Below are 21,783 nucleotides of genomic sequence, written 5' to 3' on the forward strand. Positions count from 1 at the left end.
TTTTATCCAACTATCCTGACAAAAGACAACTGTTCCATGTACTTTTTAATAGAAACCGTCAAACTAGTCATATTTAAATGGGCACAGAAAAGTCATCAGTAGTGGTCAACCATATTTACTAATGATAAATTAGGGTTTAATGCCACACATTTAATTCACAATATAGAACCTTTTTATATTGTCATTAATATTGTAAAGTCATACATTTTGTGTATGTATATTATGACCCAGGTTAAAACAAGTATGTGTTTCAATCATTTCATATCATATCATATATTTCATATAATACAAATCATTGAAATCCTAAAAACTGTTTATTGTTTAACTTTGTTCAGGAATAATTTTAATTGTTTTAACAGAATTCTTTGCAAACTATTGATGTCAAACAAAATAACTTGAAGCTGCATGTTTTAGTTCATTATTATTTACTTCAAGCTCTGTCGGTCTAATAGCAGTAAGCCTCGCCACCTCTGCTCCCAGGTTGCGAGCCAAACCAAACCGTACCTCACTAGAAAGTACACCAAAAAGTCTCAGCAACCGCAAAGACTTGTGTACTAATTTAGCACGCAATTTAGAGTAGTAATATGCGATTTGGAACAGAGCCTGTGTGTAGCGTAATCGTGCGAGGCGGCTGCGCACACGTAGCTGAGGAGTGGGAGTGTACCACTGAAGCCCACACAGACTGCATATATAAACCACAGGAGTCGAGTGAAAGACGGAGAATATGGGTTCGAAAGGGAACAAATTATTCACTTAGTGACTATTAGACATTGTATTTTACAGTAAAACTCTAGGAAAGTGTAAGAGGAAATCATATCTGTTTCATGTCGGGGTCTGAAGACTGAAGGCGTTCCTCCCTCATATCGATGCCGGGTATTCTTGATGGGCTGCGGTAACGCTCGATGATTTGTCGGGCTCGACTGAGTTCGTATTGCTTTTTTGTGGACTTTTGGGGTATCTGAAGCTGCTCACACATTTATAGACTGAAATACGCTGGGAAACATGAAGTTTAAGCCCAACCAGACGAGAACGTACGACGGTGAAGGTTTCAAACGGCGAGCGGCGTGTCTGTGTTTCAGAAACGAGCGGGAGGACGAGGTACGCGATTATATCATTTAACTAATGTATGACATCGAAAAAAAACAAACATTTGGGCTAATTTGCTCTTATATTTTATCAACACAAAACCCAAGACATGCTTTTAATGTTTATTTCATTTAAAGCCTCGTGTCACACGGTCGTATTTCTTGAAACGCTTCGGTGAGGCGGCATGTCACGGTATTCCGCACACTTTTGCAGCCTTACACTAGGGTAAATGCGCAACAGCTGGGGTAATTGTATAAATCTTTTAAGAAATGTCCTACCTACATTTCCAACTCTATTTTTCTTTGATTCGTGTAGTCAAATTTGAAATAAAGGCCGGTGTTCGCTCTGTATTGACTCTGTATGAACCCTGTATGAACCGTGCATCGTTGAACAGAAATCCGTACAGCGCTGTTTAAACCACTATTTCATCATAAATCACTTTTCTGCTGCCTTTTATTAATAAAGTATGCTGTGGATATATTTCCCCTCTTAAGCCTGTTGTAATAATGTAAGGCTAACCTGTGGTTTGAAATACCACGGTATCTCCGCCCTTCTCATGCTATGTAAAATGTCTTATACTATTTTAACAACCATCACATTCCTAATGGTGTGTTGTTTTGGTAAAGCTGGTTAAAAAGGACCCCCCTCCTTCACATAGGTCTATTCATCTATGCCTGCTGATAGCCAGCTCAGTCTAGTTTGCACAAGAGAACAGCAATAGTGCTGCTAATGCACTGCACCCTCAAGGGCACACCATTCTCACTCCTTTCCCATAGTCCCACACCAGCAGCCTAGGTTAAAATATAACAGGTCTTCAAAGTCAACTTACTATAATTATGAGCTGTAAAATGAGTAGAGGTTACCTTTTGGCATCAATTTGCATTTTAAGTGAATATTACTTTACTACTTTTTGGTTAAACAGTATGCACCGGGGCAGTACAGTGGCTCGATAGGTAGCATTGTTGCCTCACAGCTAGATGTCCTGGGATTGATCCCCAGGTGGAGAGTTTGCATGTTCTCCCTGTGACTGCGTGGGTTTACTCCGGGAGCTCCGGTTTCCTCCCACAGTCCAAAGACATGCAAGTGAGTTGAACTGGAGATACAAAATTGTCCATGACTGTGTTTGATATTAAAGACTTAAACTGATTAATCTTGTGTATCCAGTAACTATCTGTCCTATCAAGAATGTAACCAAAGTGCGTGAAACATGGCATTAAAATCTTAATAAATAAATATGTATGCACCGTTTAATAGTAATTCAGAATTTTAACAATCAAATCAAGGCAAATGTAGCTTAAATCTGATTTTTTAAAATGTTTTTAGATATTCTTTTCTTGCTGCAAAGCAAATTATACACATACATCCAAGATCCTTTTTGCTATGTTTGACCAAATTAAAAACTGGGAAGTTAAAACTACAAATTGTCACTTTGCAGTGTGAACTTGAGGTGGTCGTAAAGTGCATGCCTCCAAATGTCTTTTTGCTTTGGTTTCTCAGAGCATCAAAACCTCGTGAACAAATATTTACGTTTTCAGCATTTAGCAGACGCTTATATCCAGAGTGAGTTAAGTGTGCATGTTACACACATGCATGTTACACCACACCTATAACCAACTTATGTGTTTCCTTATTGCAAACAGACCACAAGCAGTATTCTTGTAGAGTAGTGTGAATTTATTACTGTGGTCTGCGTTTTTAACACCAAGTTGCCTCAACTATTCTAATAGGACCTGTTGAGTTGGGAACCAAGTTAGAAATCCAGTATTACAAGCTTTAGTGGAACGCAGCATTCCATCCATCACACTTTTAAATGCTTACAAATGAAAACATGGGGACTTCCTGCTCAATGGCTACAATTGTGTAATGATTGTAATGCACTCACCAGTGACTATATCATGAATAAGCTTATTCGTTGTTCTTTTCCCCCCCCAAAATATTTATTTATAGTGCATGAGGTAGAACGCTGTACCTAACTGATTCACATTTATTTCTGTACCGCTGTACCTCTACTTGAGATTGCTAACCAGGATCTAAACTGTATTTTAATACACTTCAGCATCTGCATGATGCTTGCAGTAATAAAAGAAAACAACAAGCATATTAACTGAATTGCTAGCTAAACACTAGCTTGCTGGATGTGGGGTACATGTTTCAAATGACACTTTCGACTGAAAATGTCTATATTTTAATACCATTTATTTATGAAATGGGATGTCCAACAAGCACCTTTTGATTTTATGACAGCATTTAGTGTTTTTGGCCCTCTCTTTCCTGCAAAAGTGCTCCAAATCTGTCAGATTGTGAAAGCATATCCTGTGCACAGCGTTCCTCAGGTCACCTCACATATTTTAATTGGTTTCAGGTCTGGACCATTTCAAAACTTTGATCATCTAGTAAAGTCATACTTTAGTTGATGTGAATGAAGGTATGCTTTGGGTCGTTGTTGTTCTAAAGTGTAAAATTCCTCTTTATCTTCAGCTTTTTAGCAGTGACCTCAAGGTTGTGCAAAACATGCCTGATATTTGGAAATATTCACAATTCCCTTTATGTTAAAAAGTCCCAGTTCCAATAGAAGAAAATCAGACCCAAGGCATAATGCTGCCACCACCATGCTTCACATATGCAGTGTTGTGTTTTGCACCAAGGATACCTATTGAAATTATGGCCAAAAGTTGAACATCAGACCATAACACATTTTCCCACAAGGTTTTGTCCTTTTCTTTTTTTTTGCAAAATGTAGCCAGAAGGCTTCCGTCTTGTCACCCTACCACACAGCCCAGGCAATAGAGGAATTGGTCACATGTAGTACACAACTAGCACTTGCCAAAAATTCCTGCAGATCGTTTAATGTTGCTGTAGGCCTCTTGGCAGCTTCCCGGACTAGTTTTCTGTTATACTGTGTTCTCTAGTATATGTAATGTATGTGTAATGGCTTGAAGTTTTTGCACTGATTTCCTGACATACACATACATATATTCAGAGGGACCAAAAAACCTGTATAAAATAATTGTAATACTAAGTTAATACAGACATTATGGGGGAATATAAGTCATAGTTGAAAATTATACCACATATTGATACCGTAATTTGACTTAACCTTAAAAAAAGTCCACAGATAACATTTTATTAAAGTGTGTATAATTTTTTTGGTATATGTTTATATAGAGTGTGTGGCCAAAATCATTGCTTAGCTGCACTTATTTTCAAATGTAGCTTAGGAAAAGTGAAGTGGTTGGACCAAAATGATCCCCTGGCAAATTTTGCTTTGATTGGTTAAACTTGTGTACATTTGCATTGACCGTTATAGTATAAGCAGGACAGCAAAGTTGTAAATGTACCACAATCTCACAACCATTTGTGCATTTTTGATTATTGCTGTATGAGTGATAAATAAACGTGACAGCCCTGCAAACATGACAATTAGCTGCTGAACCTTTGCAACTAAGCAAGATGTGCATTATTTCTTTACCACACAGTTTAATGAATAATTTCAGTTTGGAATTAATATTAAGTCATTGCAGTAATATTTTATGTTAAAAACAGGTTTGTTGCCTCATGTACTAAATCATACTCTTAAATCATATTTTTTTCCCTAGAATAGTTGAAATGTTGAGGCTGAACAAGTTTTTTTATCATTGAAACATCTGCTGAGTTCATTCTGATTCAGTGTTGTATAATGACACTTAGCTAAACCTGGTGTGGTAATCATCGCTTTGGGCTACAGAAGCCAGGTGAAACTAGACCGAACAGCAAAAACAGGATCAAACAAGTTAATTCCAGTTTATTGACGACGTGGCATGTGACGGTATTTGTATTAGTGTTTTAATGAACAAATGGTCAGTTTTTGATATCTCGTCTGATGGATTTATTGTTTGCTGGTTATTACTATCAGTGTTTCCACACATAGTATAAATATACCTGGGGCTGCACTTGTAGTGATGAGTTGTGGTTCCAGTATGATTTATATATGGGGTATGTTTTAGCTAGTTAGGAGCAACCAAAAAGACAGAAAGTGTATTACATTACAGTGATCTGTGTATACTGATCAGCTGTATGCTTTAAATCAAGCAGTTGTCTTTATGATTGTATAGCTTCTACACATCAGTTATGTAATGTACTTATTGCATATTGTCAAACTGTATGTCATGTCTGTATGTCCCCTGTCCCCAGCTATTCATTATTTATTAAATAGGCTAGCGCTCATGTATGTTTAGCTCCTGGAAACCAAAGCCATAAACTGATTGCAAGTTTTCAACAGTTACTTACAGATCACTTACTTTTGTACATCAACACATTCTTTCTGCCCCCTCGTGAAGACCTGAATGTATGCCTGTATGTTACCTATACTTTACAGAGTCATGCCACTATGCTCAGTATATCTAGATTAGGAGCCTGCCTGTCTACATTTACATATTACATAAAAAAAAAAAAAATCAGGGTAATTTTAAAATGGACATGCACAAGATTCGAGTCAGATTCTTATTCCGAAAAAGCAGCAAAGAAATGTTAATGATGCCTACCCTGAGTGAGGTGGGTGACGCCTGACAAACGCCCCTTCCAGCACATCAGTTTTGTAGAGAGTCACTCACTGCTCCCCATTATTCACCTTAAACCAGCCACCAGAGGCCACAACTGCAGCAGTAAGGAGGAATCCGTTTGACCTGAGAAACATGTTAATTTTAGAATGGTTGATGGAAAATGAGCACTCCTGCTGCAAAACTTCATTTGCATCAATCATTAACCTCTTTATGTGTGAACAGCAGAAGTAGAGGGCACCAATCCATCGCAACAATAACACCTAGAATTTTACTGACTTACTTACACATAGGGCCAATTTAGCATAGCCAGTCCACATAGCTAGAGAAAACCAGGGTACATGGATGCAGAGTAAACATACCAAGATCGAACGTGAGGATCAACCGTAGGCCTCCAGGTTTCGTGTTGCTATGTGACCACTCTACCTACTGTTAAGTGGTCTTCCAAAAAATCAGCTGATATTTTTTTTTTGTTCTATTTTTTTTTAATGCATTTTCTCCCCTTTTCTCTCGATTAAGCATAGCCAATTAGTCTTCCACTGCTGAGCTACCCGATTGTGTTCGAGGGGGATATATTTGCCTGCTCAACTCCTTTTCCGCTCGTGCATTGGTGGATTCGCACAAAAGGCTCGTCCACTTTTTAAGGTTTGATTTTACACTGGATGCCCTTCCTGATGCAACTCTCCTTATTCTTTATTGTATTTGGGACTGGCACTGAGGGTGCACTGGCAAGTACACTAGTACTGCTAGACCCTGGATTTTAGCCCTTAATAATAGTATTTACATTGCATATAAGAAATTGTTCAAAAAAAAGTGCGAGTTTGTTTCATTAGTTGATATAGCCCATTATAAATAGCTAATTAAAATTGGTATGAATGGCCGCTCGGGTGGCACAGCGGTAAAAACACGCGGTGGACCCCCAGAGCTGGGATCTCAAATACATCGTCTCGAGTCTCGGCTCTGCCAGCCGGCTGGACTGAGCAGCCACAAGAACAACGGTTGGCCTGTCGTTCAGATAGGGGTGGGATATTAAAGCTAGATAGGGACTCTCTCAGAACTAATGTAATTACGACCTCTGCTGGCTGATTGATGGCGCCTGCACAGAGATGTGAAAAGAGTTCTGTCAGGGTGTGTCTCTCCGTACACAGTACTGATTCGCATTACACTCGTCACACTGTAGATGACAAGATGCATACGGCTGCTGCCCACGTATCGGAGGGGGCGTGGGTTAGCTTCGTTCTCCTCAATCAGAGCGGGGATCGGCATTGGTGGAGAGGAAGCGTGACGCAATCGGGCAATTGGACGAGCTAAAAGGGAGAAAAAGGGGAGAAAAATGCATAAACAAAAATATATTTTTTAAAAATTGGTATGAATAAATTATGTTTGCCATTTACTGCTATGAAGAGTGATTGGTGCACCTCTTATGTTTTTATTTGCAACAGGCAAAAAATTAGAACCTAAAACATATCGTCGTTAATACCGTCTGTATTTAGAAAGTCTGGAACCAAATATTCATCATAACATTTTTGCAACCCCTTTTATCCTCAATTTTTATTTTACAGCTGAACAAACTTGTTAGTTACAGTTAACATAATGAATTCTTGAACTTAGCATTGAGTAAAGCATAGCTACAACCAGCCGACTGTAGGCATATTAAAGCCTAAATGTAAAACATGTTAGGGCAGAGCCATGTCTACCAGTGTTTTGTCATTATTAATCGGAAGTACTCCTACAAAGTGAGAGAGGTGGTTGAGTCATCAGGGCTGGAGTGTGTATCTGTGTACGTCAGTGTAAATCTGGGCCACGTTCTTTGCTGAATCACTCTTCTATGTTTTAACAAGAGAGTGGGTTTTCACAACAGTGAGAGTAGCTTGAACGTTTACAACAAGAAGTCTGGCGAGCTCACCCCTCCCATCTTAATGTTTGTAAATATAACATTGAGCCATTTTTAACAGTCTGTTTCACATTTTTGCATGCCATATTTCAAAATACACCATATGCCAAAAACTATGTGGACATTCGTCTGAATTACTGTTTCAGCCACACTTGTTTCTGAGATTTATAAAATAATAAAAAACATTTTTTCCACTCTAAATGATGGTATATGATGGTGTTTATGTATATGCACAAACACCACCTTTCAATGGCTTGGCTCCTCTCTTTCTCCAATGATACCACTCCATAAATTAATTTTGTAATTTCCAAATACATTGTCTCCCCTCTTGCATTTATACAAACTATATTGTGTGGGACTTCTGTTAAGACAGACATAAGCCAGTCAAGAAGGCTTACAGAGCTTCCCTTTGTATACACGTGAAAAGAGAGGCACATGGGGGTGAAACATCATTGACAGGTCTTTAAGCCAGAGGATGTAAATGCCCATCTTGATTCTTGATTGGGTTACCGTTACACCTGCTCAAACTTTCCAAGAATCATGAAGCTTTGCAGTCTAATCCGATCCCTATAGCTGATCTTTTGGGTCAAGTGGATGGATGGGCTGTTGTGATTAAGGTCCCTACTAACATGATGTTTGTTCATGTCAGATTATAGACATGGGTCTTGTCAGATAGTTCCTTGCTGCAATATTGTGACTACTCCTGGTTGTTTACAGCGGCACATGATTAAACTCGCCCCTGTTTTTTTTTTTTTTTTTTATTCCAAAAACGACACGGGGCAAAAAATCAGTTGCATTTGGTGTCACACTATCAGATTTACTGTTTAAGACAAACACGTGGCACAAAGATGTGTTCACTTAGACACAAGCTGCTGGTGCCACTAAAAACATGATGCCATAAGACCCATCCTATAATTAACATTATTATATAGTTCATTTGTTTTCACAACTTGAAAAAGCCTGATGACTTCTTTAAAACACATGGTAACTGCACATTATTGCTGTTTTGTACACACCATTTTTTTTCTTGAAGGTGAAGAGTGAACACACACATTGAAGCCCAAGCATTTATTCACTCACAGGTCCTTGCATGAGTTGGTTTGCTGCAGTTGGATTAGACTCACTGCTCTTTAAAGAACACTGACAAAAGAAAGTAACCAGAAAAAATGGACTGTTACCTTTTTTGATTTGGATCACAAGTTTGGCAAGCAAATACCAAAAATTCAATTCTCAGTCTCTTCACACATGTCTTCAGACACACAAGTCTTGTGTGTTATGGATGATTATTGAAGTTATGACATTATTGACAGCTTTGAGCTGATTGGTCACCCCCTGGAGCACTATAGGTATATGCTAAACCATATAAATGACTGTAGACTTGGGTAGACAAGGCCAAAAAGAGGCAGGTGTCAGCTCATGACTTGCCAGCAGCACAGACCAGGAATGTTTGCCACCTATGTGTGGGTGTGTCTCTGGGTGAATGGTCAGTATGGTTGTCAACCTGCTTTGTATAACACACAGAGGTATGGTCTGCATTTATTTAAATTCTATTTTTGTCTGCTTATATCTAGACATGAATTTAGTTGTGTGACCAGCGAGTCTGGCTTTCATAGACTTAGGGGTTTAGAACAGTAGTTCTCCATTGTTTAGTCACAAAATCCAATTGCAGTTTACACCTAAAGCACGAGCTGGCAACATATGGCATTCATGCCAGAGCTGGCATATGGGGCCTGTTGGCCTGGCATGCTGATTTGTGAGAGTAAATACAATAACGGTAGTTAATAATCAGGGCTGTGTCTTATTAGTTTAATTGTTTTGTTTTCTTTCCAGTGACAAGTTATGATTGATAGGCTATTTAAGGTGGTGGGAGTGAGTAAGCTTTTCAACAGAAAGACCAGACTATGTGTGCTGCGTGCTGCGAAAGTGTCGTTTGTGCAACAAAGCTATTCAGTGAAGCTGAGGTCAGGGTTTTGTGCAGGCCACTGGGGTTTCTTTAAACCAAGCTTTTCTTCATGTTGCTATATACATTCCTTAGTGCACCAGTGAAATCTGCTTGTTTATAGTAAACAGTTCTATGAACTAATTTCCACCTGTTCATTTCAGGTCAAACCTGCATTGTGGGTGCCTGAAGTGCAAAGGAAAAAGACAATTTTGTGAATGAAGTAATGTCTGTCCTGCATTACGTGGTTATAATCCAGCTCAGACAAGACAACAGGCAAATAGAAATTAGGACTGTCATTGTATGTTTTACCAAATCTGACTAAAATTATGGCTACAGCTAGTTAGATAAGCACATTACACTGGTAAATACAGTGCTTTTTTGCATTTATTAGAAAATGATTTTTGATCATCTGTCCTGTAACAAAATTGTTCATGCATATAACTGGTCTGGCATTATTATTAGTTAACCGAGTGCATACTAATTTAGCCTTGTACATCATTTCACTGTTACATGAAGTAAAGTAAATAACGGGAGATACATTACAGAAATCTCCACATTTTTACTTGTTATTTATGTACCAATTTATGTATCATTGGTACTGTTGACAGGTAGAGCTTTAAAAAGCAATCTATCACAGCATGTAAGACAGTCTGTATATTCATGCTTTATTAATTAAGACTTGGTAATCTGTTCTGTTTTAATGGGATGCTATATTGGTTAAAAGATTCCTTACTCAATCCCTTACTCAAATGCTAGGACAAATAGAAGCAAGAAAAATGACGACATAATACCGATCATGCCATAAATAAAACAATCAAGTGCATAAAGTGGTGTAAAAAAAAATTCAATAAATAAATAAATACTCAAATGCTATGAGGTATTAAAATAGTGAATGATGTTTACATGAAATACCTTATAACCTGTTAACACTATGCATTGTAGATTTAATTTTATGCAACTCAGTAGCCCATAACTTGGCATTCCCTGTCCATCTCTACTGTGATTTTAAAGGCTTTGCCTCATATATTCCCTAGTAACAAATGGATTAATTTGGCAGGTGTTGCTGGTGAGCAGCAGTCGTCATCCAGATCAGTGGATTGTACCAGGTGGAGGAATGGAGCCAGAGGAAGAGCCGTGCGGAGCAGCAGTAAGGGAAGTTTTTGAAGAGGTAGGTCAAGTTTTTATAACCAGCAACCCATCCTTTTTTTAATAACTTAAAACATGATTCATCTGCTACAGCATTTTTGAAAATGACATTTTAAGGGAGTATTTTCACATTCTTCATATTAGTCCATGTCCATGATTATGTATTATTAAGGCAGGTAGGATAACGTGGTCAGGTTTTAACCCTGCTTGGGACAGAAACATTGTCAAACAGTGCCTTGAGCAAAACCCCTAACCCTCAGTTGCTTTTATTATATACAGTCACACCTGTTAATCATGTGCTAAATGCTGTCAATGTAGTGTTGCAGCAAGAGGTGCAATGGTTATATGATTACTGATATGATGTCTTTTTGTACACTCCGTGAGCTTGTGTACAGTCTGTCGAGTAAATGTGGCTCTTTTTAGCTCTACATTTACTTACACAAGTAGAAACAGCTTTGGGACTAATCTGTGTGTATTTTTTGACCTTATGTTTCTATTTGCTGTTACATACCTGCATTGTGTATGTGTCTAGGGTAAAAAGTAGACTAAAGGTCAGACAAGAACAGTGTAGGTGTCTGAGTTTATTCATAGCATTTCTCCCTATAGATTCTTATTCGTTTCACATGTGTTTTTCAGGCTGGGGTGAAAGGGAAATTGGGTCGTCTCCTGGGTGTGTTCGAGGTAAGCGTTAGCATTCGAGTGTAATTATTATTCAGTAATCTGTCACCTCCTCTACCATTTGCACTTGAATTAAAAACTGATACAAGGTCATGTTTTGTGCAGCATAATCAGGACAGGAAGCATCGCACATATGTGTATGTACTGACCGTGACGGAGACTCTGGAGGCCTGGGAGGACTCAGTCAATATAGGTAAGGTGACATCAGTTAGTGTACTGTACAGCTTACTTGGTTTTTTTTCACCAGATATATTTGCATTGTGTTTTCTGTAGTTTATTAGCATCTCTGCTCTGAGATCTAGATTTGATTCTCAGTGGTGTTATTAGTTGACCAGACATAATTGGCAATCTGTTTTTTAAACTGAGAAAGAGCATACATTTTAAATGGTATTACTGTAACTGACTCTTCAGGTATTCCAGAAAATGGAACAATACAAAAAAACTGCTTTTTTTTTAAATAGTGTGTGTTCATCATTCAGTATTTTATTTGCTAGAGAAGCTGGGAAAGAACAAAACTATTAGGTCATCTCAGCAGCTTGTGAGGTGAGGAGAGTTCACTTCATGCACCATTTCTGGGATGGGTGGGAGAAGCGCAGTGGTGCTGTGAAACAAGCTATAAGCGTTGTTGCCCCTAAATAGGCCCCTGCTGCTCTGACTGCCAGAGTCACCTGATTTTCTCCAAAGCCCCTCAAAATTCCACAGCAGTTCCCATTGACACACATATTACCACATGCTTACACACTGTGCCCAAAACTCTTCTCTTTACATCTGAAAATCACAGCTGGTCTTTGGCTAGTTGTTTTAATATCTTATTTATTTTTACACACAATTATGTGGCTGGATAACCAAGAATTACCTGCTGTTTTTGTTATTAGTAGTAGTATCATTAGAAAAATTATATATTAATTATTACTAAGCATTAACCTGCAGCATCATGCATACAGTTTCACCAAATAACATGTCATTTGGTACGCATTTTAAAAACCAGTGCAGTACTGTGATGCACGATGATACATAGACTATATAGCAGTTACATTAAACAGTAATAATTCTCTTATAATCGTGGACTTGTTCCTATTCCAGCATGATCTACAAAGACAGGGTTTGATGAGTTGTGTGTACAGGATATCCAGTACAGAACAGTCCTGACCAAACACCTTTGGGATAAAAACATAGATTGCCTGACATCAGGAACACTTCATAGACTAAACGGGCACAAGTTTCAGGGCATAAACACAGGTATTCCAGAACTGATTCCTTAATGGTAGATTTGTGTGGAACATAGCATATCTCTTTGTACGCAATACGACTGTGAGGGATTCTACCACTGGCATCTGATCAGAAGCGCCTGATTACTAGGGGTCACGTACATGATCTGTGCCTCTGCATAGCCAGAACTAGGTATAGTGCAATTGGCAGTGGATCTACAATATGCGAATTGAAAATGACTACATTGGGTGTAATAGAGGGAGAGTATACACTATATAGCCAAAAGTATTTGGACATCTGATCATGAGCTTGTTGGTCATCCCATTTCAAAACAAATAGAGTGATATGTATATGTGATCTTAGCTATAATAACAGCCAATCCTCTGAGAAGGCTCCTTACAAGACTTTGAAGTATGTCTGTGGGAATTTGTGCTCATTCTATCCAAAGTATCCAATGTATGGCTGGGCTCTGATGTTGGTCAAGAGAGCCTCAACTGATGTTCGAGTTCATTCCAAAGCTGTTCAGTGAGGCTGACTTTGGGGCTCTGAGCAGGACACTGGAGTTTCTTTAAACTAAGTTGATGGGGTTGCTTGTCAAAATGTTCGAGTGTGTGATTCCCTGCTATGAACTGATCACGTGTTTAGGGTGCATTTCTGCAATGTGCCAGTGTTTCTGGGCTAGGCTCTGGACCAACTGCTATCCTGTCCAGGATAAAGTTATAACACCGCTGATAGTGTTTAATAGTTCTTTCCATCCATTTGCTTTTGCCAGTTTCTCATCTCACTCATTGCAAACGAACAAGCTGTTACTGTTTGAAGTGTGGCGTTTCCATTCACCAGAACATGCTCTGTCTCCCTCTGCAGGTCGCAAGCGAGAGTGGTTTCCAGTGGAGGAGGCTATTAAAATTCTGCAGAGCCATAAACCTGTCCATGCAGAGTACCTGCGACACCTACAGCCCAACTGTTCCTCCACCAGCAACGGCAACATCCTCCTGACCCCTCCACCCCCCAACGATAACACACCACGAGCTGCTGCATGCAGATAGGACTGCTCTGTCTCTCCCGTTTCTCTGTTGCACACATTCCCTTCAGTCCTGCTGTCTGAATCTGTACACAACACACACTCGACACTCAAGCATGAGCATGGACATGTTCCTGGATCTCCAGGGAGATGACAGTCACCTAATTTGAAAACGCTTTTGCTACAAGGATTTGGTTTTTAAAATCTGCCTTAAATATGCTGTTCTTAATGTTTGATCTAGACCAGGGTTCCTTTGTTTTTGTTAGACCTCAGTCGAATACCAGAGCTGAAACCTGTAGGTCATGTGTGTCGAGGGAATGATTTTTGGAAATTGCTTCCATCTTCTGATTCCAGAATGGTCACTGTTTTCTTTCTCAGTCTAACCGCCGGTCCTGCTCCCTGCTCAGACTGTTTTTGCTCAGCTTTATTGATCATCCTAAGCAGCCCTTTAATCGCTACCCCTTTAACACCGGTCTGGAGTGTGCCAGTACAGATTTGGACGGGCGGATGTGTCTTAAAGCTGTACAGAGTCTCGTCATCAGAGGCTTGAATATGGAGTTCCTTAAATGAGTCGTTCGGGGAAATTTCATATCGTAACACTGTCCTCAATTCAGATTTCTCTTTGTATGTTTACTTTGCTTTCTTAATCATAGGTCACAGTGAACTGGCAAACAACTGGTACGCTGTGTCCACCAATTAGCAAAATTATTTACAATTCCTTGCTGCTGTTCTTCCCTGAGCTGCATACACTACACAGATTTGTACTTTGAATGATGGTTTTTACTGCTTGCCACTGTGTTGAAAGTTTAATCTGATTAAAGATTGTTGCTGAGCTTTTTAAAGCGCTGCCAATGAGATGAATTGTTTATATGACATAGTATGGAGAGAAGCACAGACGTAAGAGATAAACTCATTCTCAGTGTTTTACAGTTCTAAAGTGTTTCATACAACATAACATTAAGAGAAATACAGCATGGGGACTAGTGAGCTGTGAAATGTTTGCATTTTAGAAAGCAATCCCATGTTTACTAATCCTGGAATCATTTGTTTTGTCACTTGTGGATTTATAACTCTTAAATAAGATTGAAGCAATTCCTCTTTTTTAATCTTCTCACATAATGTTTTTTAAACTAAAATACAGTTCATTCAAAACTTAATGTGAATAAACCATCAATAATGTGCATTGTTTTCAAGCCTGACGCTCAGTTTAGCTGCGGTTTTGCTACGTATTATGTAAAAGGTGTAAATGCTCCACCTCCAGTAAGCGGCAACATGCGCCCAGCCTCTTGGTGAACGAAGTGCAAAACACTTATGTGAAAGCAGCCTTAATGAACAAACAAAACATGTACGTTGTTCTAAAAACTTGCTGTAATAAGCTTTTATAAAATTCTGCTGGGTCAAGGATATACATATAACTTCTGTTATTAATTTGTGGTGTAAAAAGTAATAAATTCCTGACACATTTCCCTGCTTTTTAACACTACCCCAACCCCAGTGCAACATCTACCTCCAGAAAACACAGAACTCCAACATAATTAATGTCCAAACTGGAGTATCAGTCGATTGTCATCAACTGATCTCCACAGTTCTGTGTCCTAATGAGCTAGGGGTAGATTTTGAGCAAAATGATATTTACACTTCGGCAGTGACCATTTTTGTTAAACTCTGTCCATGTCTTTTATTGAATGTGATTAACTACAGCTGGTGAATTCTCTGCGCCTGGATAGAAAGGGCTAGTTTCAGTGCTTCTCATAGTAAACATATACAGAAGATTGTGGCTTTTTTTTTTTTAAACCTATGAGTGAAACCAAGAGTGGACATCTGTGCATATGGTCAGCATACTGCAACCGTTTGGGTGTCCTTTTTGACCTTCCATGAATTTTGGAATGGATGCATTTTAAACTAGTCCTGTTTACAAGTTTAAGCACAAAGAAGTCACCAGCTAATGTAATCAAGATTTTCAGAAAGTTATAGTGAACTTGGAATCGATTTCTAAATGATTTGTTCCAATCAGTTTTGCTGACGTCCTTGCATCCCAAAGATATGCTTTTACATACACGTTTCATATAAGTGTATGTAAACCTTAACATGAACTCTATATGATATACTTTCATTTATTATTAGAATTATTAAGGTCTGCAGTTCATGCAGTGTAATAGATTTTTGGTAGTAAAAGAAAGCAAAATTCAAACACTAAACATCTTTTGTCTGCTTTTGTGGTAAGTGGAAGAAAGTATTTATATTTCCCTGACCCATTCTTTTAAGGTGATTTATAGTTTATTCCCGGATGAAACAATGTTTTGTACATATTCTACAAACTGATGATTTTTAAGTGAACGCAAATGTATTAACTTCTGCTGAATCTTTTGTATATTTTCTATTTTTATGAGTGACTGTGATAAAAGCTGTTTTATCAGTAGATCTGATTAAATCATGTGTCTAGGACAAATGTCTTCTAATCATGTCTTAAACAGTAGTGTGAAATATATAAGAAGGGGCATTATTTGACGTGACCGTGTTCGACAAACTGCTTTTTATTCCTGTGAATTGAGTGCATATCATATCAGCATTTTTTTGTGACTGGTCCATTTTTAGGTCAATCTAAGCCAACTTAGATTTGGTGGTGTGGCAAAATAAACATTTTTGGGTTCATTTGCAATTTAGGACATCCTTCCAGGGGCAAGGCAGAATTACGTATTGGTCAGGGCAACACATGAGCTTATTCACTAACTTGTACCTGGTGGCAATTACAAAGATGTCACTTGAGGGTTAGAGGAAGCCTGTATGGATGTGGGAAGCGCATGCTAAATGTCTCACAGCCAGTGACCAGGGGTGAGGTCTTTGTGACCCTAATGCTGTAACAGAAACTTGGAATATTGGGGTGAAATTATTTTTTATTGTTTAATTGCTTTTTGTGCCTTGTGCATAAATAAAAGATTTTAATTTAAAATGTACATTAGTTTATTTTGACAAATTCTTCCCAGTCAGTATTTTAAAAATAATTATTTTCGGATGTTAAAAAGTTAAAGTACCATGATAGTCAACAAATGTCAGCAGTTTTAAGTAATAAGACTAAACTATTTCTTCTTATTATTATTTTAATTTTCCCCAATCTAGTGGTATGCATTTACCCAGTTGTATCTCCTGGAATATTGCAGACCCCTATCCTGACCAAGCAGGGCTGTACCAAACACACGGCCCCTCCTACATGTGCAGTAGCCAACTGGTTCTTTTCACTTGCCCGAGGTGAATTCACACAGAGATCAGTATCATGTATGGAGAGTCACACAGTGCTCCCCATTATTCACCATCTCGGTGTAGGTGCCATAGACCAACCACCGATGACTGCACTGCAGCAACAACCTTCGGCCCTTCCACCAAATAAATAAATTAATAATATTTTTAATTTTTATCATGTTTTAAATTAAGGTTTTTTTTTATTATGAAGTTTTAGGTTTTCACACTAATCCTCAAAAAAGTACAATTGTTTTTTTAAGTCATCACTTGTTCTTAGATCATAAGACCAGCTGATTAATGCTGCTAAATATGTTCTTATCAGTGAAGTGGAATTTTGATCTAACTGTGTTAACACTAAAACAATAAAAGTTCCATGAAATTTCTACATGGGGAACTGGCAGTAACTCCATCTCTGTGTATATGTAATTATGTGTATTATGTTTTGTGTGAAAGTTACAAAAGACTGCCTTTTAAGTGGCAAACTTTCAGGGATACGAGAGTTTGTGGATTTATTAAATGATCTCAGCATGGTAAAGGCCTCAGAAGTCACTTTGTATAACATTTACTGCATATTGTACAATTCTAACTGGTAGATTTTGGGTGAGAACTGGAGGTCAGTTGTTCTAGTTTTCTGTTATTGTGGTTTGCTGGATCTTTTGGTTTACGTTACCAGAAGTAACTCTGTTTCTGATGTAAATGTTGTTGGGATGTAATGAAGCCCAGATTATGTTTGGGTACTCACTGTTTATTAATGCAAACTGATTAACAGTTTACTGTTTTATTCTGTTATGTACTGAAAATGAGGGATATTTTAATCTGACTACAGATTGTCTTGTATTTCAACAACTTTTATTAAAAGGGAAGTACTTGAATAAATGTTCAGATTTTATTTTGTGTCTGCTTTTGTAAATAACACTTCTAATGTGAATGATATATCTTTTATTTTGCTTGGATATTGCAACAGAAAAACAGGACAGAAGAACAGGTAAAAGAAACGGTTGTTTTAGTTAAGTAGTGTCTATGAGGGCAGCTATGAACATTTTTAGCTATGATGATTTTTACCAGCTAAGAAATACAAACCTCATTTCCAGAAAAGAAGTTGGAAATTCTTGTAAAATGCATTAAAAAGAAGAATCTGATTTGTTAAATCTCTTGAATTTCTATTTAATTAATAAAAATAGAATGAAAAGATTTTCATTTTTTCACTGGTCAACTTCATTGTGGTTTTTAAATAAACACTTTTAGAGAGGCAAAATAAAAGTGAAAAGTTAAAAGTGTTTTAAGACATTCCACAATAAGCAGATTAATTAGTAACTGGTAAATGACTTCGTATAAATGGAAAATCCACCAAAGGATCAGTCTTTGGGTCAGATGGGTCATGACTCACCACTTTGTACCAAACTTTGTAAGAGAATTATTAAACAGTTTAAAAAGAACATTTGTCAGTGCAAGATTGCAAATAATTGGGCTTTTCACCATCAGTTGAACTTAATATTGTGAAAACAAAACTCTGCATTTATCTTATCTTATCTTATCTTAAAAGTGTGTAGGGCAAGGCCCGAAATCACTGTTGAAAGTGCATGATCTTTGAACCCTCAGACTTTTTGCATGAAAAGCTGTCATGCTACTGTGATAAATATAGCCATGGTTTTCGGAAAACCATTGTTACTTAACACAGTCCACAGCTGCATCAAAAAATGCAAGCTGAAACTCTGTTACACACTGTGGGAGGAAAACAGCACCATGTGAACATAGGGAGAACATGCAAACTCCACACAGAAAGGACCCGGACTGCCCCACCTGGGGATCGAACCTAAGACCTTCCTGCTGTGAGGCAACAGTGCTACCCACTTAGCCACCGTGCCGCCCAAATGGACCAAAAGACCAAAAGTGGAAACGTGCAGTGGCCATATGTGTTGCCGGTTAAGCTTGTTTCCAGAAACAGCCATAGAGTTTTCCATGCCAAAGATGAAAAAGAACATCCAGACTGGTGTAAATGAAAGATGTCAAGGCAGCACTGACACGGAGACGCCTACTAGGATTTTAGTAACAGATGCTGCCATCAAGATCACATTTTTTCCCCAGAAAGTCCATGGTTATTTCACCAAGACAATGTTCTGCACACACTTTAACAGCATGGTCTCATAGATGCAGAGTGTGTGTGCTTGACTGGCCTGTCTGCAGTCCAGATCTGTCTCCTATTGAATATACATGGTTCATTATGAAGAGGAGAATCAGATGACGATGACCACAGGCTGTTGAGCAGCTCAAGTCTCGTATCAAGCCAGATTGGAGAAAGATTCCACTTGCAAAACTGCAACAATTAGTGTCCTCAGTTCCCAAACGAATAAAACGTCTCATTAATAGGAAAGCTGCTGAAACACAGGAGTAAACATGCCTCGGGAGTGTGTATCAGGCATTACATTTTAAATGTGTTTATACAGTATATACAAAATAAAATGAAGTTGATCAGTGAAAACATTGGAAATCTTCTCTTTTTACTTTTATTATTTAATTAATGATTCATTCTTTTATTGCGTTTTACAAAACGTCCCAATTTTTTTGGAAATGGGGGTTTGTACAATTGTATGCAAACATTTGAGTGCCCATGGCCAAAAACAAATGTATTTAATTCAAAAATAAAAAGTAAGCCCACCCTCTGCAGCAAACAATGTTAACAATGTTGTTTGTACATGTTAATGCACTGTTACTTCACATTTGAAAACCTTTAAAATTGTAATCATTGTATAGTATGTGAAAATGTTTGAACAGCCCTGGGTGGTATGCTTGTCAAAAAGGCAAGTCAAGACCCCTATATGAGAGCAAAGGATCTGTAGAAAGATTTAGCTGACACGGGTGTTGTGGTGCGCCATTCTACTGTACAGCCTTGCTTGCACAAACACGGTCTGTGTGAAAGCTACATTAGAGACAAATCCTACCTACAACCTTATTACATAAGTTAGGATTTTTTAAAATGCATTTTCTCCCTTTTTCTCCAGAATTTTAGCACGTCCAATTTTTACCCAATTGCGTTATGGTTCCTCTCCACTGGAGCTGACCCCCCACCCCAATTGAGGAGAGCGATACTGACACACGCCCCCTCCGACACGTGTGCAGTAGCCGACTGCATCTTTTCACCTGCACGCGGCGAGTGTATATGTGGATCAGCTTTGTGCACGGAGAGCCACACACTCTTATCGCATTGTTCCTCTACTCCGTGCAGGCGCCATGAATCAGCCAGCAGAGAGTCATAATTCGCTCAGTAATGAGGAGTCCCTATCCGGCTTTTCCTACCCTATTAACAACAAGCCAATCGTTGTTCATGTAGAGCTGAGTTTCACATTTTGTCCATGATTTTTTATGCGACCCAGGCAACACAATGCATCTTACCCTTTGTATACAAGATGTAACATAAAGCCTCCACAAGGGGGCGTTCGCATACAAGTTTATTTAACTACTTCATTTTTCTTTGCAACCCATTTTTTCGGCTTGCGACCCACCTAAGGATCTTGAACCCTGACATAAGCCACTGAATTATTTCCAGAAAAGGTTTGGACAGTATGTAAATGCTTACAGCTATTCTGTAAACTATGTCAATTTCTATCAGAGAACTTCTGACCACTGACTCTCTTTGCTAATACTCTGTCTGTGTTTGACACACGCTGCCACAAGTTTTAATACGGTTAAACTTGACACATTAAAGGAAAAGAGTTTAAATATATGCCAGAAAAATGGGGTGCCAATTTACTGTTGTAATTAACAGTAATTTAATATTTATTTATGCATTCCTCATAGGATGCTAACTAATGACTACAATAGGGTTGCCAACCATCCCGTAAAATACGGAATCGTTCCGTATTTGGAAACTAAACGTCGTGTTCCGTATTGAACTGATACGGGACGTGCTTTGTTCCGTATTTTTATCGATGGGAGAGAAATGCTGCAGATTAGACTGAGACAGGGCGATATGTATGAAACAGAAGGAAACTGCTGTTACCGTCGGAATCGAAAGCGTTTGGTTATTATTTTAAGTAGTGTTTACTTTGGCCGCTCAGGTGGCGCAGCGGTAAAGTACGCTAGTGCACCAGAGTTGGGGTTCTGAATGCATCGCATCGAATCTCGACTCTACCTCTCCGACTGGGTTGGGCGGCAGCACGAACAATGATTGGCTGTTGTTCAGGGTTAGAGGGTAACAAGTCGGATCATAGGTCCTCATAACTGGTGCGACTGCGGCCCCTGCTGGCTGACTGGTGGCGCCTGCACAGGGCTGAGGAATAATGCTGATGGGGGTGTGGCCCTCCGTACACAGTGACCGTCAAGTCTGTACTTGCAGTCTGTACTGACTGTACGTGCCGGAGGGGGCGTATGTCAGTTGAGAGGCGTCCTCAGTCAGCGGTGAAGGGTCGAATCAGTATAGAGGACGCAATCAGGGGAATTGGACACAACTAGATTAGGGGGTAAAATTGGGGGGGGAGTTTAATGTGTAATGTGTAATGTGTAAACTTGACACATTAAAGGAAAAAAGTTTAAATATATGCTAGAAAATTGGGGGCACCAATTTAGTCTTAATTAACAGTAAATTAATATTTTTTTATACTTTATGTATTCCTCATGAAGAGGAACAGGATGCTAACTAATGGCTACAACCAACATATATTTGATATGAAAACAGTTTATTTGCTTTAATAAAGCTTTAATAAAAGTCTTTCAATGCAATATTTGAAGAAATTTTAGATATTTCTGGATTTGTTTGCAAATCTGGCTATCTAGAACTAGCAGAAAATTTCCACTCAGACATTGTGATGTGTGTTCAGTCTAGTTTCATGTATCTTAATTATGTTGGCTTATTTCATATAAAATATATTCTGTTCCTAATACTCAGTCCAGGGGCCCCCAGGGGCCCTTAAATCTCACTTTTATCACCTCTAATATACGGAACCGTACTGTGTGTTGTGTGAAGCAGTAGGAAGGAGAGAATGGGTGCACGGTGCTAGCCGGTAGAGTGCAGTGTGTGTGTTGTGAATGAGTGTGTATT

General features: G+C 38.6%; 1 protein-coding gene across 1 annotated transcript; it reads left to right on the forward strand.

Moving 5' to 3' along the window:
* The first annotated feature begins 740 nt into the window (after positions 1-740).
* Positions 741-14,542, forward strand: nudt4b (nudix (nucleoside diphosphate linked moiety X)-type motif 4b). The gene is made up of 5 exons (XM_062993886.1): positions 741-1,098; positions 10,515-10,625; positions 11,240-11,284; positions 11,387-11,474; positions 13,355-14,542. Exons 1-5 carry the CDS (start codon positions 1,003-1,005, stop codon positions 13,534-13,536), a joined length of 522 nt encoding a protein of 173 aa, XP_062849956.1. The 5' UTR covers positions 741-1,002; the 3' UTR covers positions 13,537-14,542.
* The last annotated feature ends 7,241 nt before the right edge of the window (positions 14,543-21,783 follow it).

This window comes from Trichomycterus rosablanca, chromosome 1, assembly GCF_030014385.1.
Source record: "Trichomycterus rosablanca isolate fTriRos1 chromosome 1, fTriRos1.hap1, whole genome shotgun sequence".
NCBI lineage: Eukaryota > Metazoa > Chordata > Actinopteri > Siluriformes > Trichomycteridae > Trichomycterus > Trichomycterus rosablanca.

Excerpts from the sequence above, each read along its gene's own strand:
- nudt4b (XM_062993886.1), top strand. The coding sequence starts at position 1,003 with ATGAAGTTTAAGCCCAACCAGACGAGAACGTACGACGGTGAAGGTTTC. Across the intron at positions 1,099-10,514 it reads GAAACGAGCGGGAGGACGAG|GTGTTGCTGGTGAGCAGCAG; the intron begins GTACGCGATTAT and ends TTAATTTGGCAG. Across the intron at positions 11,475-13,354 it reads GGAGGACTCAGTCAATATAG|GTCGCAAGCGAGAGTGGTTT; the intron begins GTAAGGTGACAT and ends CTCCCTCTGCAG.